A 24,542-nucleotide genomic window follows, 5' to 3' on the forward strand; every position below is an offset into this window, starting at 1 on the left:
TTAGGGTGACATATGGCGTTATTGATATAAAGAGTTATGGGAATGGACTTAGTATTTCTTTCGCTTCATAACGTGTAACGCTTTCTAATTAACAGAAGACATTCAAGGTCTCTTTCTGCAGCTTTCTCAAAAACATTCATTCTCTCCGCGTTTATAGTGCTCGTTAGGTTCCTATAAGCGACAATCATAGGGCTATGAGACACCCAGTCGACCGTAATACTTTTAAGACTTTTAATACAAAGAATGCAAAGTTATGGTTTAAGAGCAAGCTTTGAAACCAGGAGAAACAGTTCATGAGAGTTTCCTTCCCCTATCAACATTGTCTTCCGCAGCGCCGATGCTACATGAGGGCCTCTTTGTGATGCCTCATTATGTGTTGGTTTTTCTCCGAAGGCCTCCGGAAGCCCTTTTTACAATACTCGCACCTATGAGGGTAGTCCTTCGTGTGTATCGATATGACGTGCCGCTTGAATCCCGAGGCGTCCGTCGTGCTGTATTCGCAATACTGACACTGATAGACTTTCCTGCCGCTGTGGGTCTTCATGTGCTTCTTGAGTTCCATCTGCTGCCGGAACCCCCTCTTACACCGTTTGCATTTAAAAGGCAGGTCCTTGGTGTGAACGGAGAGGATGTGCCCGCTGAGTACAAAAGGATCGGAAGTCTTAAACTCGCAGTGCCGACACTGGTGGATCTTTTTCCCTTTGTGGGTTTCGCTGTGCTTTTTGAGCTCCGAGGGGCGGTGGAAGCCTTTCTCGCAGACCTCGCATTTGTGAGGGAAGTCTTTCGTGTGAACCGAGATGATGTGGCGCTTTAGGTCGCTGGAGTTGGTGCTCTTGTGGTCGCAGTGCGGGCACTGGTGGGTCTTGTGCCCCTGAAAGAGCTCCGTGTGCTGCTGAAGCTCTTTCTCGTCGGGGAAGGCCTGTGGACAGTGTTCGCATTTGAAGGGCAGGTCCGTCCCGTGCTTGGTTTTGATGTGCGTCTTCAGGTTGGACTGATCCGCGCAACGGAAGACGCAATGCTGGCATTGGTAAGGCTTCTCCCCCGTGTGGGTCCTCATGTGTTTTTTCAGCTCCGAAGGATGGCGGAAGCCTTTCCCGCACTCCACGCAAACGTGGGGGAAGTTCTTGCTGTGAACCGCGAGCAGGTGCCTGTTCAGCAGGCCTTGCTCCGCGGTTTCGTAATCGCAATATTTGCACTTGTACAGTTTGGGTTCTTTATCGCGCAAGATGAGTTTGTTGGAACTCAACGGGCTGGCTTCTCGGTAGCGCCTGGTGTACTCTGTGAATTCGTGCGTTTTGTCCCCTTTGTTGATCAGCTTATGGCTTTCCAAGTGATTGTGGAAGCTGACCTTTTTGTTGGTTGTGAAGTCACAGTCTGTACACTGGTATTTCTTTTTAATCATGTGATCTGGGTGGTTTTTCATATGCCTTTTCAAGAATCCCCTGGACTTGAATTTTTTCCCACATATGTGACAAGGATAGACTGTCAAGGGCTGTCCATCGGGACCTATTATAACAGCTGGGTCAAATAAACAGAAAGAATTATGAAATAGATTATGTAAAAGTTATTGTGAAGTTACACAGAATGCAACATAAAAGAAAGCAAATCTTTCAACAGCTAACAATGCAAACCAACACATGATAGAACTACTCAGACATAAATATTTTGCTGAATTAAATGAAACCTTGTTTCCAGGAAAAATATGTATTAGACTGCAAAAAGTGATAAAAAAAATCCTTATAAAAACTGACAATACTCTAAGAGTAAAGTCATTTTTTAAAGTTATAGCTCTATATAGTTATAAATATTGCAAATGTACCTAGGAACTCGCTCCACTGAACAATTCAGCATATTCCCAGTTCTAATCCTCTAAAATAAACTATAGTTTTTATTACAGAATAAACTTTTAAAAAGTAAAATTTAAAGAATTAAGATCTATTATTTCAAATCAGTAATTCATTTTCACGTTTTCCCAAAACAAGTATTAGTTTATCTATCTTCTTTAATCAAGTTAATTTTCTATAACCAAATGGTCGTTTACACTCTTTTCCAATTGTACAATGAAACATATTGTATTTACCACTAAAATCTGACATACAAGATTTTTAACTCAGCTGGGGATCTCCATGAATGATTAAAAATATAATTGGCTCCTAAACACTGTTTAAAAAGCTCAGGTTTATTCAGCATTCTATTTATGCTATCAAGAATGGATATTAAATATAATTTAATGATGGCTTTGCATGTATAAAACAAGGAAAAGTCAAATGAATGGCCTTCTTTGTCATTTCCAGCCCTTTCTCCTATTTTAACTTATTAGGCTGATAGCAGCTATTACAGGCTTACCAAGTGGAAAAGTATGATATAAGAAATCACCTCTGACTTAAATTCAAAGACCATTTTAAAACAACACTTTTGTTTGGCCAATAAAATTGTACCCTTTCAGGTTTTTAAGAACGTCTCATCAAGCAAGGTGTTTAAAAGTCTAGGGAGAAAACATGAAGGAGAAAATCATGGCTTGTAATAAAAGCGCACGTGTTAATTAATAGGTTATGTCCTCAAAGAGATGGACAGGGAGTCTCGCAAGGAGAAAACTTGCTTTTACCCAAAGCAATTGGCAGTAGGTTACACCAAGTAGTTTCAAAATTTGCTGGGAACAAGATAAGTGATTAGGAGACTGTACAAAAAAAAAAAAAGACTACTTGTTTTTTGCCAAAGGAAAAAAAAAATCCTGACAGACGTAGAAAGGTTACCTATGTTAAAAGCTATATTTAATTGGATAATAACTTTTTGGAAGGTTGTTTTACCTGTTTGCCATTGGCGGGCTTCACCTCTTCTCCTTTTCTTGGTCTTCTGCTTAAGCAATCTGTTCGTATTAATGCTGTCGCAGATTTGGAGATACTGAGTTGTGTTACCATTCTTGTTCTCTAATCTTGCATCTAAGTTTGTTCCTGGAATGAAAGATAACATCAGAATATTGCAAATAATACCCGATTTACAAAGCTAAAGCAGAAAGCATTTATAGAGCCTTTGATGTGTGAAAGGATTCCATTTTATGATGCCAGAACCCCAGAATCCCTTCAAAACTTCTCTTTAATACATCATATAGAACAGGGGTCTCCAACTTTGGCAACTTTAAGACTTGTGGACTTCAACTCCCAGAATTCCTCAGCCAGCTTTACTTTGCTGGCTGAGGAATTCTGGGAGTTGAAGTCCACAAGTCTTAAAGTTGCCAAGGTTGGAAACCCCTGATATAGAAAGCAATAGTTTATCACTGTTTATATCGGCATTGTATTTCGGAATTTTCTCAGATAAAGGAAAGTAAGTATTTTATTCATTGTTCTCATATTTATTAACCTGATATAGTGGCACCCATGGTTGCACCTCTCGATAGCTATATTCAAGTAGCATCTCTATGTATTAATCTTCTCCCCGCCACTTTTTAAAATTTAATTAGGAGTTATTCTAAAAGACATAGAATGCTCTGTGTTATATAGCAGAAGGAGCAATATTTATACTAAGCATGGAACAATTCTTCATCTTCTCACCTGGTGTTTGACAGTCTTCATATTTCCTAGGAAGTCTTCTATCATCCCCTAGAGAAATAAGCAGTTTAGTGATTTAATTCACAAACAGTGGGGGATATGCAATATCTATCATTCTGGGAACAGAACATTCCCAAGAACTTCATTATATTCTGTTTCTCTTCTGGAGCATGGACCTCCAGCAGTTTTCTGAAGCTATTTTTTTTTGATGTGGGGGGGGATCCAGAAGTAATGTCTGGTGTTCTGGATGCAGTCCAACCCCAAAATGGACCCTGTTTTAATGAGAACTCCATAAGCCCCTCCAGCTCAGAAGACTGTCCTTGCAATGGCTGACTGGATCTCTTTGATCCGGAAGAAAAACAATTAGGTTTTGCGCACGGCTAACAGTTTATGGGCTGCTACTGTAAAATAGTTGAAAGAGAAAACAAGGAGTAATTAATTGCCAAAACTTTCTTTGTGAGGATTCCAAAGAATGCCAAGCGAAATCAAAACACAATCTTGTGTCTTATATTTAATAACAAGGTTTGCTGTCTGTTACTTCCAAGAAGAAAAAAAGAGTTACGCTTTAATGTCCATTTTATGCTATTAATGTGATTATGTCAGGCAGACGGAACAGCAACAATTGGCCTTCAGATATTCTGTTTGTAGTATCATGAAGAATATGTGTTATGTAAACAGGAGTCAGTGCATGAACTAAACAAACCTGCCTAACAACCTCCATCCTTTCTTTCATAAAGAATGTACACATGCATGCACAGATACACACACACAAATGCACTGACCCACATGACCAGCATCAGGGGCTCTGAGCTTCCAATCTGACAAATACTTTTAATAGGCAATATTCTGCATTCCAAGCCTCTTTATTTAGATGACACTGTAATTGTAGCAGGTTAAGGTCAGCCGCTTTTATTATTTGATATGAAAATGGAAAAGAGGAAGGTCCAAGGATTTAAAAGAAACTGGGAAATTAATCACTTTCTGAAGTTATATTTAGAACATTTAAATGTGGGTAGTTGGAAGAAAATCAGAAGGCCTTATTTACTAACACCAAGCAGTCAACCGGAAGATGTCATTTCAGAAATCTTTCAGTCACCAAAGATAAAGTTTGACTTGAAGGAGGCTTGAGGTGGAAAGAGATGGGTGGGGGGAAAAACTAATCCTCGATGACATGAGCAAGGCTCTAGTAGTAGTAAGTGAAGTGAGGAGAAGGGATCGAGTTAAAGAAAAAAGTAGCATCTTACCATAAGCAGCAGCCCAGGCAACCGGGACAAAAGTTTTATTCACACCGGCGTCTTCAAGCTGTGCATCAGGAAGGGAGGAGGCTTCCTCTTCACCAACAATTACCTCCATGTAAACTTCATCTGCTATTTCAGCACAGCCTAGATGTGATTTGAAAGGAGGTGAAATGGATTATTCTGTTTATGTAGCTGCTTTTCATAACCCTAACTCTTAAAACAAGATGGAAGAATGACATCAGTAAGTACTGTGGGCCCAATTGGCAAAAGAAAACTCAGGACGGTATTGGTTGGAAACATGAGGAAGAGGCCTTCGTCCTGCAGTGGATAGGCATGGGCTAAAATGATGATGATGATAATATTATCCTTGCTTAATTACCGTATATACTCGAGTATAAGCCGAGTTTTTCAGCACGTTTTTTGTGCTGAAAAACGTCCCCTCGGCTTATACTCGGGTCTATACGGCTTATACTCGAGTTTGTTTTTTTTTTAAAGCCCCTCGGCTTATACTCGAGTATATACGGCTTATACTCGAGTTTTTTCTTTTTTTCTTTTTTTCACATTTTGCACGGACGCGGGAAGCCTGCGGTGCAGTGAAGGCGGGCGGGGGCCGCCAGCCTTCTCAGCTGAGGAGGAGGTTTCAACCGTGGTGCCTCATTCCTCCCTGAAAACATACTCGAGTCCCCAGTTTACCCCAGTTTTTGGGGTAAAATTGGGGACCTCGGCTTATACTCGGATCGGCTTATATTCGAGTATATACGGTAACTTCTACTTAAACCCGCTATCTGGATTTATATGGAATAAATCACAATACAAAAGAGTTCTGAATCAACTTTCTACTCTATTATTAAGGCTTCTGCTGTATGCATATTTTTAAAAAAAACAACCAAAAATACCTTTAAACAAATCTGCTAAAAATTACACTGTGCTTTTATATTGCAGAAGTTAAACATAATTCCTAGGTAAAAAAGAATAATAAAGTGATTTTTAATTCACGCACAATCATATAATTAAATTACGCATTTAAAAATATTATTTTTATAGCATTTTATATACTCAAAGAGTTAATTATCTAAGTTACACTTTACAATACTCTAATGGAAGCCAATAATTTAGCCACTGGTATCTAGTTAAGTACATGGCTAAAGTAAAATCTGTAATGGAAACTATTATAAGGTTTAGATAAGTGGTGGGTTTCAGATTTTTTTACTACAGGTTCTGTGGGTGTGGCTTGGTGGGCGTGGCAGGGGAAGGATCCTGTAAAATCTTCATTCTCACCCCCACTCCAGGCGATGGTTACTGCAAAATCCCCGTTTCCTCCCGATCAGCTGGGACTCAGGAGGCAGAGAATAGATGTGGGCAGGGCCAGTCAGTAGTTCTCCGAACTACTCAAAAATTCCACTATCGGTTCTCCAGAACTGATCAGAACCTGCTGAAACCCACCTATGGTTTAGATATTTAATTTTAAAAATGGGTGGTAATTTAAAAAAGAAGAAATGAAAATTACAAAGACAATGCTTTTTGACATCTTGGAACTTGTGTTATGTTCTTATCTTGCTTCTCAATGGCTTCAACATATTTTAAATACTGAACAGGCAAGTAAAATATGCAAACTATTGTCAGAAATTATTCATATTTAGACATTAACATTGTGTTAGGTAAATTGGAAAAGCAAATTAAAAACTGTGAATACTGACAACTGGCAAAGATACTTAAAAGTTATTATCCTTGGTACATGTGGAACTCTTCAGAGAAAAATGTATCTGGCATTGCCAGCAGTTCCATGTAAATGTCAAGAAATATATTATTTTCTGCCAGTCACACATGCAAACAGATCAAAGTCAGAAATGAGGCAACGTAGTATTAGACCAGAGTTTTATCAAAATGGCTTTTGCAATTGCTTGGATTAAAGCTTGCGTAAAAAGTCCACGTAACTCTTTCCACGTGCAAAATTGGTGACCTGAGTAACTATAGAGGTGGGAAAAATAAGAAAACTTGTTGACTTGTTAATCTTCTGAAACTTAAAACAATCATTTAGTAATTGAGAGATCTTCTAGAACAGTGATGGCTAACCTTTTTCTCGTTGTGGGCCGACAGCAGGCGTGCATGCCGGCACCCTTAATGCAATGTGCTCTCCGATGCAGACGCATGCGCATGCAACCCACCCAGGCTCCTAGTGCATGTGTGCACACACCCCTGCCCCCATTTTTGGCCTAGCAGGCCTCTCTGAAGCCTCCTGGGCCTAAAAACGGGCCGGGGTATGTGTGTGCACGCCACAACCCTGTGCTCTGCCCCATCCCTGCATATTGGCGCGTAACCCCCCCATGCATGTCCACACATTTCCCGCATGCGGTCTGCCCCCCGCATGTCCCAAAAATCAGATGGCCAGCGGGAGGCGCGCACACGCACAGTGAAGCTGAGCTGGGCGATGGCTTGCGTGCCCGCAGAGAGGGCTCTGTGTGCCAGCTGTGGTACACGTGCCATAGGTTCGCCATCACAATTCTAGAAATTACAAAATTATTTACTTAATAATACCACACAAAAAAAGGTGTCCTTACTAATATCTTCGTCCTCTTGGGAGGAATCCTTAACAGCCATATAAACCATCTTCTCTCGCTGGACTCTACCAACACTGCCTTGCTCTAGAACTCCAGCGACAGAGTGTCCATTGTGGAAGTCACTCTCTGTTACAATCTCTGTTCCCCCTTGAAGAGAAAAAATAATAATATTCACATGGTAGAATTTGAAAAAGAACAGTAAAAGTTGGCTATTTTTCTTTTTCTTGTGTTTGGAGCGTAACAGAAGTCAACACATTTTTAGGGACAACAGATAATACAACAGGAGGATCTTAATCTGTAAGCAGTAATGACAACTTTAAACACACGGCAGGAAGGAAAAAATAGAGCCGTCCAAGGCTTGGGAAGACTCTAAGCCTCTAGAACAGGGGTGTCAAACTCAAGGCCCAGGTCTGGCCTGTGGGGTACTTAGATCTGGCCCACGGGGCCCACCCTGGAAACAGTAAACGAGCGGCCTGGAGTGCCTCTGCCAGAGAAAACGGAACTTGGGAGGGCTGCATGTGCCCCCGTTTTTTCTGGCAGAGAGTTGCAGGAGGCTGTCATAGCCGAAATGGCGCTTGGAAGCCCATTTTCACTGGAAGAGTGCGCGAGCCTCCACAGGTGCCCCCAACACAAATGACGGTGAGCTGACCATGCCCACCCCAGACCACCACCCCAGGTCAAATCTTGACATGGCTCTCGATGAAATTGAGTTTGACGCCCCTGCTTTAGAGGAAGATTTGTGGGAGGGAACAGGTCATTTCCTATGGTTTGAAATCTATGGGCCAGCTTTTAGTTTGATTTAGTATCTGCCTCCTTTAAACTAGTTTGATGGAAACTTTCATTAAATTGGAATCATTACAAAGAACGATTTAGTTTATGAAAATTGGCAGTCAAGATTTAATTTAATATTTATGGACTGATTCGTGAACCTAAGTTTAAGATACGTACCTATTTCCACATCATCCTCAGCTTCGGCTTTAAATATGTAAACTTTAATAACTTCAGAGCCAAACCCATCATCTTTAGATACGTCACCATGTGAAACCTCAGTGCTGATTTTTAGAGGGGTATTTCCAATGTGGTCTAATTTTTCCCCAACATCATCCACTTGAAAAAAAAGAAAAGAAAAATAAGAACTGAAGTTAAGTTTGAAGCAGAATGTGAAGCAAAACAACATGTTCTGAGAATCTTAGTTCATTTATTCAAATAACAATCTGGCTGCATTAGATGCTGGCATGCACACCAATTACTTCACACTTATTTAATTTCTGAAGATTGTACATGGTATTAATATATCCACTGTAACTTGACAACTTATTATTTTAGTAAATCAGAATAATTAATTTCACCATTGGAAAGAATCAGTTGTGCTGTATAAATATATCAATAATATCACAATGTCTGATTAAGCAATTGAATAAGACATTTTGCATTGCATGGGCATTTTCATTTAATTGGTCTGTTTTGCATTTTAGAACATATAAGAAGTGAGGGATACCCATGTTGTCATTTTTGTTTTTTGTTTTTTTTAAAAAGGAAAATCATTTTGGTTTGATCTTTGAAAGACCTTCAACATTTTCAATAAAGTGTTAGTTAGCATTTATTCACACAGACATCCCTTCCTTTCCATAAGGTGGTACTCTACAAGATGAAATTATGACTGATGTAGAATAGTGAAACTGTAAATGAATTGATCACAGGTTTATTTTCGGGGGGGGGGGGGAGTCAGAAAGCAATAAATTTACCCAATCTCTTCCACATTTCTTCCTTGCATGAAAACCCTTCCCTGCCCCTTAATCAGAGTTAAGTGTATACCACACTAATTTTAATTTATGGGCTGAGTTCTTTCTCCTTTAAAGCATGTTAATCGATTCCCAATAGGATATCTTGTTTCAAAATGATCCAGAAATAAAACTGAAGGAACCAAAATTCTTGGGAGGGGGAGAATGTGTTATATTGGAGAAAGGAAGCATGCTTTGGGCATAGTCTTTACTTTTTGACTATTTTAGACTCTTCTATGATCATAGTCAAGAATAGTTTCCTTTTAGCACCATTAACAATACTACAAGACGCACGTGATTTATCTTAAGGAAATTTAATATTATTTACTTTGCTAGAAGCTGAAGGAAAGAAATTGTTCTAAGGTTGCGCTTCCATGCAACAGTCAGTTGGATGCTGAACTCTTTTATAGGTGTTAGTTCTTTCAGGGAAGCAAGCAAAGATCAATTGTAATTTCTTGCTTTTATACCAATTTTACATGACTATAACAGTGCATTTTTTGCTTTATATGTGCCCATGTTGCCTGTGCTAGATGCCATTTAATGATACCTGCTAAAACTGCTGCGGTTTTGGGTGCCACTGATGAACTTGTTTCAGAAGGCTGTGAACTGGTCAGAACAATGCTGAAGCTACTGAAAACAGAACTAAATAGAAATTAAAAAGCTAATCACTTCACTTTTTCAAAAGAGTTATCAGTATCGCTACTGTTAACCATGGCAAAATTAAACTTATATGACTGAAGCTGGTGTTTCTTAATGAATTTTAGAAAAACAAAAAGCTAATAAAATTCAAGTCATTTGGGCCGAGCAATTTCCCATATCTGAATTTGCAAAAAGCTATCTCACAGAGGCCAACTATCTTCCTTCCTTCCTTCCTTCCTTCCTGCCTTCCTTCCTTCCTATATCTGTCTGTCTTGCAGATAGACAACATTAAGAACACAAAGAGGTTGTATACTGTGATTATAGGGAAATGCTGGACTGGTAGGTAGATTTATATACAGAAAACAAACCTGTTATTTTAACAGGAGAGCTAATTCATTAGTTGGATCAATGATTTGCTTTTGGGATGTGGGTTTATGTTGCTAATACAGAAAAAGGGGATCTTTCAAATGCTTCTCTATTTCCGAACACTTGGTGTAGTTTTTCTGTGGCTCTCGCTGACTTTTGGTGTGTGTTTGAGTGTGTGTGTGAGTGTGTCTAATTCACATTCATACTCAGGAGAGTGGGAAGAATCACACCAAATTCCACTGTGAGGTTTCAAGCAATTCTTTGCAAACTGTCTATCCAAAATATTTAAGAAAGGATTGCTACAAAGCACTCTTTTTTTTATGGAGTAACTTCTTCCCTTTGAAATGTTACTTTTTTATTTATTTTCTTTTAAAAATAAAGGAGTGCAGAGAAACATTTGGAAAGTTGCAATGAAACTATGCAACACTGAATAGGGATGTGCAAATGCTGCTGGCCTAATAAAAAGAATTCCAGACCAAACAGTGAAGTATTTACTAGATTCATGAAGATGTATTTTAAAAAATGAGAAGGAAAAATAAAACACATAAACCTATGATGGTAATGGAAGTGATTTCTCTATTGTATTGTGATAGTTTTCTTCTTCCAAGGTTTTAGATTGATTTTTCTATATATCCTGTTTGAATAATAATAAAGCAATTGTACAAATTCATAGTCACTTCTTTAGTTCCATTCATAAAAATAACAGAGAAACAAGGTTCTTTTTGATATTTGTAAGATATGCCAATGACTGTAAAACACTAAAATAAAGTCCTCAGTCTTTTATTTACCAGATTAATTAAACTGAAAAGAATGGAAAAAATTAACATTGCAACTCCATTTAAATTCGCACTTACCATTATTCTGACAAGTCCAAACACTAATTATAAACCGTAGTTTCAAATTTTGGCTTATTAGAAAGAATAATCCTTGTGTTAATAAAGAACCTAATGATTCCCAACCCAAATAAAAACTGCAGTTATAACATACATTAGCAGTACTTAACTGCTTACTGCAGTACTTAATATACGAAACACATTTTTCCAAAGCTTATCGGTAAAATATAATTAATGTCATGCCTAAAAGGCACCAGCAGAAGTATTGCAATGGATAAATATAACACTTCAAGTCTTCAGGTGTGTCTTGCACTAAACAATATTTGCTAAATAAAATTTCTTAACATTGAAAGTTTTGAATACAGCAGGAACATACTGCTAAGGCAATTTATCAAAATGTAATAATTTCAGTTTGATTTTAGCTATGACTCATTTTTTCTAATAACTACAGATTAAACATGGAAGGAAATATACTTTCTAGATTCACCCCATGTGATCACTGCTGAAAGCTTACATTTTATAAACTATGCATATAATCCATAGGACGTAGGGAAATGTTGGAAAAATATATTGGAATAAATGCTATAGTACTGGGAGAGAAGCCTCAAATAAAAATGATTATAAATCATTAGAAACATATTGCATGTGTCAGTAATTCTTTAATATATGAATACTGTAAAGCACTGTATCTTTAATCACTAGGTTGATATCTGTTAAACATAAGTTAACTACATGTTTTATTTTTATTTATTTATTTCTTATTAACATTATACACCATTTATTCAAGGGATTCCAGAATTAAATGCATACAATCTAGACTGCTGCACCCGTAACTCATATATACATCAATGCATTTTCCCACCTTGATTTAACAACTTTCTTTTAAAGAAAACACAAAAAGTGGTTTACAGACTTCAACGTAAGAATTGTAAACCTGTAAGACAAGTTTAAAAAAATAACAACTCCACATTCATTCTTAACCAAATTATAATTCCAGAAGATTATTTTCTGACTACACATAAACTTGAACAATTTTTTTTAAAAAGCCCAATTATTTCCTTTGATTATTAATGATCTATTATTATGATTACCCAGGTGATTGTAAGAAATAATTTTCTGCAGAAATAGTAAAGAATATCCACGGACAAAGAAGATTTACCACCTTTAACTTACCTTTGTCAGCTGTTTCCAGGTATGAGATGTTCAGATTCACTGTGGATTGCCAGCTCCCCATTCACGCGGTGTCTCAGCATGCACTATGCTGGTGATATCACACCCACCATAAAACCATGAGATTACATGCCAAAATTTACAGCTGTGCAATTTTATTTTATTTTAAAAAATCTCGACTTTCCTAATTGCGTCCTCAGAAGGGAACAGAATCGGATTTTACTTAATAGTTGTAGCAGACTATGCAATGCTGTATTGCAGGGGTGAATAACTTTGGGCCAACGTGTCAAATGGGGTGCAACCGCTCGTTTTTACGGCCCGTTTCTGAGCCGCAATGTAGAGTGGCCGTAAGCCGCATTGTAACTCTTGTGCCCTGGACTGGTAGCAAAATACTTTGCCATTTTGCCCAACTGTGCTACTGACATGATTGAGGGCAGTGGGGTCCAATTGGATGCAAGGCAAGACCAGCCGGTTAGCGAAGGAGGGGAATTGACTCATTGCCGAGGAAAAGTTGCCCACCCCTGCTATACTGTACTGTAATAGATTCTTAAAAGGAGGTGGCAGTGGAATATTACCTTCTCCCTAAAGGACAGCTCCAGGGTGGCTCTGTAGTGGGTATAGGATCACCAGCATGTGCATGCAGTATCATCCTATGGCTCAAAAGCTAGCAATCCATTGTGGGTGTCTGAACATCACAAACCTGAAAAACAAAAACAAAGGAGGCCGTTTTATGTTTTGTGTGACTTTTTTTACCACTACCACCCCCCACACTAAATCTCTATTTTTCCTGAATTCTTACCATCGGTCACTATAAACCCTAGATCATAAAATTGAGAAATTGCAGAGCTAGAAGGGATTCCCAGGACCTTTCAGTTCAACCCTTTTAGGTAAAAGTGTTTTTTTAAAAATGTAATCTTTTAAACATGAATTTTTCTTTTTCAAATATGTCTATTTTATTTGGAAAAATGATTCCCTTTACTTCAAAAGCGACCAGATTAGTCACGAGGCAACTGTACAAAGCTTTCACTTTCATGGGGATGAAGAATATTGTATGTCCTTACCATGAACACTTTTGACTGAAGTAAAAAGCAAATCTTCATCAGTATGACAAATTTATTATTTACAACACTTCATTTTCAGGAGAAAAGTTAATTTCTACTTAATATGTAAAATAGCTATTTCTATAAAATACAAAACAATTAAACATGTAGGGCTGGTTGACTGAACAAGCAGAATAAAATATTTTGCTGGAATAGTCCTCAAATTAATCACAATTCTCATTCTTTAATAGAGAAATATTTTTGTTTGTAGATCATATTTAGCATGAACCATATTTAGCTGTTTTAATGTCAACCACCGTTACTTTTGTAGCCAATTTTCAACTATAATTTTTGTTGTTGTTGTTGTAATACTACAAGCTTAACATACTTGCAAACTACAGTTAAGGACTGAAAAGAAGAAATTCAAGTGGAAACTGATACAAGCAATCAGTCCAAGGACAAGTTACACCCATTATTCTCAGCTGAGACAATATATGCAAGCTTAGAACTGTTTTAAGCCTAAACATTTCCAATTTCTTCATTTCTTTCACCAGCTAGTTTCTGTTAACTCATTTACAATGTCTTCCTTGAAACGAAACCAAACAACCAGATGCAGTACTTCTACACAATTACATCTCTCATGGTTAAATCACTTCTAGTCTGAGTAGATAATTTTATATATACCTTTACTTCACTTACAAGATATCATTAAATAGTCTTCAGACGTGCTCTTGCTATCATCATCATCCTCAGTCTTGATGGTAACTGTGGATCCAGGAACGGTGCTGGCTGCTTGAATGACAGTTTCGGTATCTGAATTTGTCACAAGAACTTCTTCGGATACCATCGTGGGGGAATCAGGTCCCGATACTGAATCTTGCACCACATGTTCCAAGTGTCCATCAGGACCCGTAACAAGATCAGCCACGAAAACTTGATCAGGCACTCTAACGGTTTCAGTGATTAAATCGGAAGTTAAAACATGATCACTGGTATCTAATGCTTCTTCAATAGCAACATCTGCTTCCAGGACAGATTCCGGGACTATCACACCTTCTGTTACAACGTCAGTTTCAGTTATGATATCAGGTCCTTGGACAACTTCAGCTGCCAAGCCATGATCAAGGGTGATCCCATCGTCCGTGACAACGTCTGAAACCAGTACAGCTTCAGGGACTGACACCACAATGTGATCTCCATCAATATGAGCAGTACCAGCCATTCCAGCCACTAGGAAACAATAATGTACGAGGAAGCATATTAATATTGTTTTCAAGACTGAATCATTGCATATTCCTAAGGAGCTACTGAATACTGTACATGCATCCAAAATACTCTCCATCTTTCTAGTATATCTATTATCCACTTTAAAAGATGTAGTAACAGAATTCTGCAGCTGGATGCAAACATTACATATTGCTGGGACTCAATGAGGCTACTAGGAAATACCAGGTCTGCAGGCTAGACTGAGCGTTTTAAATATTCGTGTTAGCACTTAGACTTATATACAGCTTCACAGTGCTTTTACCGACCTCTCTAAGTGGTTTACAGAGTCAGCCTATGGCCCCCAACAATCTGGGTCCTCATGGATGGAAGGCTGAGTCAACCTTGAACCTGGTGAGATTTGAACTGCCAAATTACAAGCAGTTGGCAGTCAGCAGAAGTAGCCTGCAGTACTGCACTCTAACCTCTGCACCACCACGGCTCAGCTAGGAGGTTAGCTGCCTTCTAGTGCCAAGTGTATTCCAATTCACCTGATTTCAGAAATTTAATACAATGGTATTATTTAAAATATTTGGTCACCTTATTATCAAATTCAGAGGAACGATTTCATTAGTGAGCACTATATACCCTCCACACCCAAACGTAGTTTTCTTTGTAAGTGACTGAAGCATGGAGCTAACCAGAGTGCAGCCTTGGAGAGGCAGCAGGAAGTTAGCCCCCATGAGCCTGTCCAAATATAAAACAAATTCATACCCCCCCCATACCAATTTTGGCACCCAAGCTGCAGATTATTGATTTACAAATACAATGCACCTGATAAGCAAATACTTTAGCTAATAATAATAATTTTGTGTGAGTATAGTATGGTTTTTACCAAAATCCTGCATAATCATTGTGTGAGGCATTTTGGATTCCTGTGTCTGCAAACCAAGACTTCCACCACCTGGATCCATAATCATTGAGGCTCATTCACAAACTGAAAAGGGAATTATATAGAAATTACTATTTGTACTAACACCACATGAAATGTCTTTATTAAATTGTCTTGTTCTGTGCAAATGTAATGTAAACACATTGCAGGAATGCTATATTCTCTATAGTTACCAAAAGCCTAAATCAGAATTAGGCAATTAATTTATTCAAGACATGTTGTAAAATGATTTATAATTAAATCCTAAAAATAAAGGGGCTTACTTCCAGTTAAGTGAACGTCAGATTGAAGCCTAAAGCAACTGATATTTCTATATGTTAAAAGATTTTTATATAACTGTTATTCACATTGAAAATTTAACCCAAAATTCTGGTTTTTTTTTTTCAGAACGTAACAACCAAAGGGATCTTTTTTATCACTGAGGCATACTGGTATATATAAGGATTATAGGACTTCCTGGGTCTCAAGACTATTTGTCAGTGCCAAAGTTAATCTATATGTCTAAGTAAATAGAGTGGTGCTAGATAACAAGATTCATTGGGTCATCATTTCAGGGGCACTTCCTTTCCTAAACAGAGTGACTAAGGTAAAGGTAAAGGTTCCCCTTGCACTTTTGTGCTAGTCATTCCTGACTCTAGGGGGCGGTGCTCATCTCCGTTTCAAAGCCGAAGAGCCAGCGCTGTCCGAAGATGTCTCCGTGGTCATGTGGCCGGCATGACACAATGCCAAAGGCACACGGAACGCTGTTCCCTTCCCACCAAAGGTGGTCCCTATTTTTCTACTTTCATTTTTTACCTGCTTTCGAACTGCTAGGTTGGCAGAAGCTGGGACAAGTAACGGGAACTCACCCCGTTATGCGGCACTAGGGAATCGAACTGTCGACCTTTCTGATTGACAAGCTCAGCATCTTAGCCACTGAGCCACCCAACAGAGTGACTACTGGTGGTAAAAATGCAGGAGCAACTTCCAACTTCCTACTGACTTCCCCATTGACTTCCCTTCTAGGAAGCTAACAAGAAACCTTGTTAGTGATGATCACATGACCACAGCTAATTGCAACAAGCATGGCAGCATTAAAGCGGCCACAACTTTGGCGATTTTTAATTCCATAGGTGTCATAGTTCCTGAATTTGGATGCATTCTGTAAATTAGCCCATTTGAGGCATGTTGATTCAAAAATGGTTGCCCTATGACATGCCATTTCCCCCAATTTAAAATTACAATCAAACAGACATGAGAATTTTCATAGTATATAGATAAAGACAAGTAATAATTAAAATTCTTAAGAAAGTTTGCAATATTCATATTTATAGCTGTGATCATCAAGTCTGTTAATATATGCTTAGCATGCTTGAATGAAGCCAATTTCTAAGAAACAGTCTTGAAGAAAAGGTGCAGCACACATCTCCCTACAATCAATTCAAGCTTTCATCTTTTTTATTAATTTGTATTCCCCTTTATTATTTTTACAATATTAATACAAAAACTCAAGGCAGTGAACACATCCAACACACCTTCCTCCTCCTATTTTCCCCACAATAACAACTCTGTGAGGTGATTCGGGCTGGGAGAGTTCTTGTTCGAAGGCCACCCAGTCGGCTTTCGTGGCTAAGGAGGGACTAGAACTCACCGTCTTCCAAGTTTTTAGCCTGGTGCCTTAACCATTAGACTAAATCTTATCTGAGATGTAAAACTTTGGTATACATCCGATTTTATTCAAACAGCTTTAAGCTGTTAACGTGTAATAAATTTGCTTATATTCTATCTTGCTGTACATACTAATTTCCTCCCAAATCTGCCAATGCATGTTTACAGTTAACTGCAAAACTGTGGACTGTTAGTTCTGTGACTCTAAGATAGCACAGCAGAGTATAGCACTGCACCAATAGGAATGAGATGTCGGAGGATTGGATTGTTTATCAGATCAAAGCAAGCATTCTTGCAATGTTTTCTTTGGAACGCAAATGCAAGGGGACTCATTTTAGTCTAGATATTAGACTTGAATATGCAGAAAAATCTAGTTAGGGATCTACATTTGCAAGTGATGTTCACAGCCAAAATAAAGACAATTTTTTCTCCCTACATCAAGGTATTAAAATTCTGTAATGGCACCTAATTAGGAGGGACAAGTTTCTATAAAGCGTAGGAAGTGCCTAACTGGGTGGGACAGCATCCCCACAGTTAGAGCTCTGAACTTTCAAAAGGACTTGTTGCATCTGTGACTATTTTCTGATGTCTTCTCATCGCAGAATTTTTTTAAAAATGGGGGTAACAGTAATAGAGTGGGAAGGGACCTTGGAGGTCATCTAGTCCAACCCCCTGCTCACACAGGAGAACTATACTAGGTAACTAGGTAAGGCTGCCAACAATTGGCCACAAAGTCGGGTCTGGTCAGCATGGAATTGCCGCTCAGGGCCTCTTTTCCCACTCCTGATTAACAGCACTGCACTCTATACTAGTGGTCACCAACCAGTGGTCCATGAGAAAATTTTGGTGGTCCGCAGACAAATTATTTGCATTTTTTATATTGCACTAAATACTATATCTCTCTTTAAAAAATTCATATTAGTGGCCCGCTGGATTTAAAATTAGGAATTTAGTGGTCCCTGAGGTCCGAAAGATTGGTGACCCATCCTCTATACCATTGCTCCAAATGTTTTAATGAAGTATAAATACACCAGAACACATCCTGAAAAATAAATGAAACAATTTAGCTCAATACACCCCTGCCTGTCAATTACACGGGTAATTGCCTGCCTGTCAATTACACGGGTAATAACAAACCCAACATGGGTTTGTCAAAAACAGATCATGCCAGACTAATCTTATCGCATTCTTTGACAAAATGACAAAATTAGTAGACCAGAGGAATGCTGTTGATATAATTTACTTGGACTTCAGTAAAGCATTTGATAAAGTAGACCATAACCTACTACTAGATAAAGTAGAAAAATGTGGGTTAGACAGCACCACCACCAGATGGATTCGTAACTGGCTGACCAACCGCACTCAACGTGTAGTCCTCAACGGAACTACATCCACATGGAGGGAAGTATGCAGTGGAGTACCCCAAGGCTCTGTTTTAGGCCCAGTACTCTTCAACATCTTCATCAATGACTTGGACGAGGGGATAGATGGGGAACTCATCAAATTTGCAGATGACACCAAGCTGGCAGGAATAGCCAACACTCCAGAAGATAGGCTCAAGTTACAGAAAGATCTTGACAGACTTGAACATTGGGCGCTATCTAACAAAATGAAATTCAACAGTGAAAAAGTAAGGTTCTACATTTAGGCCAAAAACAAAATGCACCAGTACCGTATATGTGGTACCTTGCTCAATAGTAGTACCTGTGAGAGGGATCTTGGAGTCCTAGTGGATAACCATCTAGATATGAGCCAGCAGTGTGCAGCAGCTGTTAAAAAGCCAACACAGTTCTGGGCTGCATAAACAGAGGATAGAATCAAGATCACGTGAAGTGCTAGTACCACTTTATAATGCCTTGGTAAGGCCACACTTGGAATATTGCATCCAGTTTTGGTCGCCACGATGTAAAAAGATGTTGAGACTCTAGAAAGAGTGCAGAGAAGAGCAACAAAGATGATTAGGGACTGGAGGATAAAACATATGAAGAACGGTTGCAGGAACTGGGTATGACTAGTTTAACAAAAAGAAGGACTAGGGGAGACATGATAGCAGTGTTCCAATATCTCAGGGGCTGCCACAGAGAAGTGGGAGTTGGGCTGTTCTCCAGAGCACCTGAGGGTAGAACAAGAAGCAATGGGTGGAAACTGATCAAGGAAAGAAGCAACTTAGAACTAAGGAGAAATTTCCTGACAGTTAGAACAATTAATAAGTGGAACGACTTGCCTTCAGAAGTTGTGAATGCTCCAACACTGGAAATTTTTAAGAAAATGTTGGATAACCATCTGACTGAGATGGTGTAGGGTTTCCTGCCTGGGCAGGGGGTTGGACTAGAAGGCCTCCAAGGTCCCTTCCAACTCTGATGTTATGTTATGTATGTTATGTACACTCCCAGTGTAATTGACTCAATGTGTCCTCCATTAAGGATTTTTTCCCCTTTGGGGGAGGGGGAATCCCAAAGGAGCTTTCTCTTTTTGTTCTTCTTTTTCTTTCTTTTTTTTCTTCCTCTGTGTCATATATGTGGGTATATACATAAATTTGTATTTATTTATTTTGTCATGGTGACCCTGAGAGCTTTATGCAACCAAATTTCATTTAAATGTATGCCGATTAGTGTAAATTCAAACTGACAATAAAGTTATTATTCTATTCTTTTTTTTTCTCCTTTGAAAAAAATGTTTCGCTTCTCATCCAAGAAGCTTCTTCACTTCTAACTGAAGAACTGGAGTTAGAAATGAAGGAGCTTCTTGGTTGAGAAGCGAAACTTTTCAAGGGAAGGGGGGGAGGGAACCCCAAAGTCTAGTAACCTTTTTTGGGGGGAAAGAAAACCACCTTTGGGACAACCGTGATCTGGATGATTGAGACTCTCCCTAGACATTAACTGGGGCCAGGGAATCTGCTTTCCTTGCAACTACCATCTTTGCCCTTTCCAAGCATTTGCTTGTCAGGAGGGGATGTGGAAGGCTGGAAAACTGGATTCACTATGGAGATTCTCCGTCAACCAGGTTGTCCCAAAGATGCTTTTTTCCCCAAGAGGCAACTGTGGACTTTTACTGGTTTTTCTTTGAAGACGTTTCGCTTCTCATCCAAGAAGCTTCTTCAGCTCCGACTGGATGGTGGGGTGAACGGAAAGGATTTCTACTCCTTGCAGTCAGATGGGACATTTGCATTTTAGGAAGTGTACTGAGCCTACCGTCCAGTCAGAGCTGAAGAAGCTTCTTGGATGAGAAGCGAAACGTCTTGAAAGAAAAACCAATAAAAGTCCACAGTTGCCTCTTGGAAAAAAGCACCTTTGGGGTGCCCCGGATTGGGGAAACGATGATGGACTTTTGCATTCAAAAACGGGGCTCTGGGAGAAGCCTTAAGCCATGCATGGGACTGGTTTCAGGGTTATTTTCTTTATTTTTATTTATTTTATTTTGTCACAACAATATATGTAGGTATCATACAAAAGATTATATAGTATATAAACACATATATGAGTAAATATAAGGAGGTATAAGCATATATATAGGAAGAAGAAAAAAAACAATAGGACAGGAATGGTAGGCAGGCACGTTTGTCCTCTTAGGAATGGGGTGAGGTCAATAGTAGAAAGTTTTTGGTTAAAGCTTTTAGGATTATGAGAAGAGACCACAGAGTCAGGTAAAGTATTCCAAGCACTGATGATTCTGTTACAGAAGTCATATTTTCTGCAATCTAGATTAAAGCGGTTGACATTAAGTTTAAATCTATTAGTTGCTCTAGTATTATTGCAATTAAAGCTGAAGTAGTCTTTAACAGGAAGGACATTACAATAGATGGTTCTGTGAGTTAAGCTTAGGTCTTGTCGAAGGCATTTTTCCCCCTCTAGGAAGCAGCAGTTTAGGAACCCCGGGAAAAGGGCCACTGCAAGCCCGCCTCGGATAGAACAAGCCCAGCCGCCGAACATCTGGCTAGCATCTGCAAAGGGGGAGGCGAGATAGAAACGGGCTGGGGCTCTTTTGGGAGGAGGGAGCTCCCGATACAAAGAGAGCGTTCGGGACCGCGCCTGCGTCATGCGGGCCCCGTTCTTCCTCCTCCTCCCCCCGCCCCCTTGTGCGCGCGCACGCGCACCACCAACGCTCTGAACTAACCCCCCCCTACTCCGCGCGCGAGAGCGCTTGAAGCGAGCGAGGGAGGGAGGAAGAGCGAGAGGAGTCCGGGCGGGCGGGCGGGCGAGCGCGCGCGCCCCCGCTCCACGCCGCCCTCCTCTTCCAATCAGCGCCCACGATGAGCAAACAAAAAAAAAAAGCAGAAGAAGGAAAAAAAAAAAGCGGCGCTCTGCAGCCCGAGTCGGGCAAAAAGGGGTGGGGTTGTTGTACCCATCCTTCCCCGGGGCGGTTGTGGCGCGGCTGAGGGAAAGAGAGAGAGGGAGGGAGGGAGGGAAGGGGAACCAGGCGGGCAAGAAAGCGGCGCGCGGGGGTCTGAGCCAGACGGGCGCTTCCCCGGGAAACAACAACAACGGCGGCGGTGAAGGCGCCGGCTCGGCTCCCCTCCTGGCTTTTGGAGGCAGCTGAGGGGAGGAGGCCCGGGCGGGTCTTTCTCCCGCTGCGGCTTTCCGCCCCCGCCTGTCTGGAGGAAAGGGGACGGGACGGAGGGAGGGGGTGGTGGGAACGGAGGGGGGGCGTCGTCGTCGTAAAATAGGGGGATGGGCTTTTCCGGAGGCGGGGATGCGGCGGCGACATTGGGAAAGGCCCCGGCGATGGTTTTTGAGGGGGGGGGAGGAGAATGGCTGCGGCCGCCATTTTACGCGCCGCCATTTTCTGGCCCGCTCTGAAGCCGGGGCCGGTCAAGGCGGAGGCGGAGGCGCCCCTAAAACCCCTCTAAGGGCCGCCGGGGAGGGCCAAGCGGCGCCCGGCCTAAGGTAAAAAGGAATCCCGTTCTTGGAAGAAGAGAAAAGAGCCGGCCGCCATTGAGGCCTGGAGTAGGCCTCAGGGCGCGGCCTGGGCCGGGGCCTAAGCGGCCTGCCGCCCACCCGCCCGTCCCTCCCGCCGACGCCTCGCCTTTCCGTCTCTTTGTGGCGCTTCCTCAGGAGCCTCGCCTCGCCGCGACCGGCAGATGGGACGCCCCCCATTTGTCCCCCCACCTCCTCACCTTCGCCGGGCGGGCTCGGGCCCGAGCGGGGGTGGAGGCCGGAGGAAGCTCGGGCCGCCTCGGCTGCCAGTTTTCGGGGCCTGGCATTCGAGGTCCGCCAGGTCCGAGGCCTGCACCAATCACAGGCTCGGGCTAGGAAACGGCAGGCGGGCGGGAGCGCGCGCGGCCTTCTCCCTCGCCCGCGCGCGCTCCCTCTTTCCCCCCTCCCTGTTTCCCCCCTGCGCCGTCCTCGCGAACAGCCGCCGCCGGAACACGTCACCCAGGCGCGTCGTCCCCTGGGTTGCCTTTCTTCCCCCCCCACTTTTTTTCTTTGCAGGGAGCATGCGCGCGGAGGGGGAGTGAGGCTCCGCGGCGCCCGCTTCTTTCCCTGAGTCGAAGGGAGGGGAGGAGACAGGAAAGCGGGCGAACAAAAGCCAGGAGCGAAAACCACCCGACGGGTGGGGAAAAAGCGGGAGGGCGGCGCGCGAGAAACAAACAAAAAAAGACAAAACCCACCGAACGGGCGATTCTGCGGTTATCGTCTCACGACAAGACCATCCCTTGAGGTGGGCGGGCAGACTTCAGAAATGCGCAGAAAAAAATTGTTGCAATGATTTTCTCTTCCCCTCGACTTTAATAAGTTATTTTTTTATATAAAGGAAAGTGGCTGAAGTCCAACTTTGAAGTTAACCTTTAATCTCCTCCTAACAAGCCCTGATCTCTTATCGGATTTCTTGTTATTCTTGCAATGAAATTATTCTTACAATTAAAGTGCCAGTTTTGTTCTGAGCGTTAGTCTCGTTTCTCTTGAGCAATGCAAACAGGAATTTGCCTGGTTTTTTTTTAAATTTATAATAAAGCATAAAACACGCAACAGCCTTCAAATGCAAACGGCCAACATTTTGTTTAAATGGACCTTTGGAAAGAAAAAAAAAATTCACCCCACAAATAGCAAGATTTACAATCTTTTTTGTTAGGTGCGTTTGTAAGACGATGTCTGGATTGCATTTTCTAATATTCCCATCATTAGATTCAAAGTCTCAGAAAGAGTGAGGGGGGGAGTTTTGTAGGAGCAAGCTCCTTGCTAAGGGCTTCTGTACCTTTAAAAAGTGATGCCCTTCTGTCTTTCTGCATTCCAAATTTATGAACAGCATCACAAACACACAGTGCTAAAGTTTTTGACACTGCTGCTAAAGAGAGAGAATAACAGTGAAAGGCATACTCAGGGTTTTTAAAAAGTTTTGCTGTTAGGGCTCTCCTATTTTTTTAGACAAGGTGGACCTCTCAGAGTTTTTGTTTGTATGGGCTATAATCAGTATTTAGCCTTTATCAAAAATTAAAACTATACTCCACAAAGCACAATTGATGAGGTTCTACTGTGGTAATGCAAAACAAATCCCCTTTAGGATTAAGATAGTGAGTGGTGCCATCCTGGCATCATTAAAGGTAAAGGTTCCCTCGCACATACGTGCTAGTTCTTCCCGACTCTAGGGGGCGGTGCTCATCTCCGTTTCAAAGCCAGAGAGCCAGCACTGTCCGGAGACGTCTCCGTGGTCATGTGGCCAGCATGACTCAACGCCAAAGGCGCACGGAACGCTGTTCCCTTCCCACCAAAGGTGGTCCCTATTTTTCTACTTGCATTTTTACGTGCTTTCGAACTGCTAGGTTGGCAGAAGCTGGGACAAGTAACGGGAGATCAACACTATGGATTTGAACTGCTGAACTGCCGACCTTTCAATCGACAAGCTCAGCGTCTTAGCCACTGAAATACTATGTCCCTTTGCATCATCCTTACAAGGATGCAAATGCTGTCTGCAAGGAATATAGATCCTTCCATTCCCCACTATTCTGTCAGCTGAAGAAGGTTCTGGGATAAGAAGCAAAACACCTTCAAAGAAAAACCAGGAAAGTCCAGTTGCCTTCTGACAAAGCACCTGAAGACTTTTTTGAGGGCTACAACTCTGAGGGATAAAGAATAAACAGGCAAAAGTCTATAAATCTTACAGTTTATTATATACCATAAGACACTTCAGTTGTCTGAAGTTTCTTTTAGTTATATGTATACTGTGGATGAACAAATCTAGAGGGTGTATTAGCAATGAGATGGTTCATTGGCTGGGAACTGTTCTCCCCATAATCGGGAAACTGTGCCTTAGGTTTCTGTAAAGGAAAATTAAAATTAAAAGTTATTTAAAGCAGTCTTTCTCTCAACTATGCAATCTTTGAGATAGGATGTTTGACTTATTTCTCCCAAGGCACCTCAATCCTAGCTAGTTGAGTATGTTAACGCAAAGTAAACCTACATTATCCAGGCTACAAACATCTGAATCATTAAGTGCCATCAAAACTAATTATTTTATGCCATTCCGTAGTTTACAGCTCAGAACGGGTAAGCCTAAAGCCTAAATCTATGTAGCGGGGTGTTTCCTGGACACTGGCATTAGAATACCCTCTGAAAATTTGGGCTTTCTAGCCCAA

General features: G+C 41.0%; 1 protein-coding gene across 6 annotated transcripts; it reads right to left on the reverse strand.

The window, feature by feature from the left end:
- ZNF711 (zinc finger protein 711) lies at positions 1-22,579 on the reverse strand. Of its 6 annotated transcripts, XM_058196739.1 has the most exons (10): positions 22,086-22,379; positions 18,677-18,741; positions 15,269-15,370; positions 13,870-14,400; positions 8,290-8,448; positions 7,342-7,488; positions 4,790-4,927; positions 3,549-3,596; positions 2,808-2,951; positions 1-1,518 (listed from the first exon to the last, which is right to left on the reverse strand). In XM_058196739.1, the coding sequence occupies exons 3-10, from the start codon at positions 15,351-15,353 to the stop codon at positions 341-343; spliced, it is 2,430 nt and encodes an 809-aa protein (XP_058052722.1). In that variant the 5' UTR covers positions 15,354-15,370; positions 18,677-18,741; positions 22,086-22,379; the 3' UTR covers positions 1-340. The 6 variants fall into 6 exon arrangements, with proteins under 6 accessions (XP_058052722.1, XP_058052721.1, XP_058052723.1 ...); XM_058196738.1 differs by lacking the exon at positions 18,677-18,741; XM_058196740.1 differs by lacking the exons at positions 15,269-15,370; positions 18,677-18,741 and having other exon boundaries at positions 22,086-22,579.
- Positions 22,580-24,542: the final 1,963 nt, after the last annotated feature.

This window comes from Ahaetulla prasina, chromosome 11 (assembly GCF_028640845.1).
Source record: "Ahaetulla prasina isolate Xishuangbanna chromosome 11, ASM2864084v1, whole genome shotgun sequence".
In the NCBI taxonomy this organism is placed as follows: domain Eukaryota; kingdom Metazoa; phylum Chordata; class Lepidosauria; order Squamata; family Colubridae; genus Ahaetulla; species Ahaetulla prasina.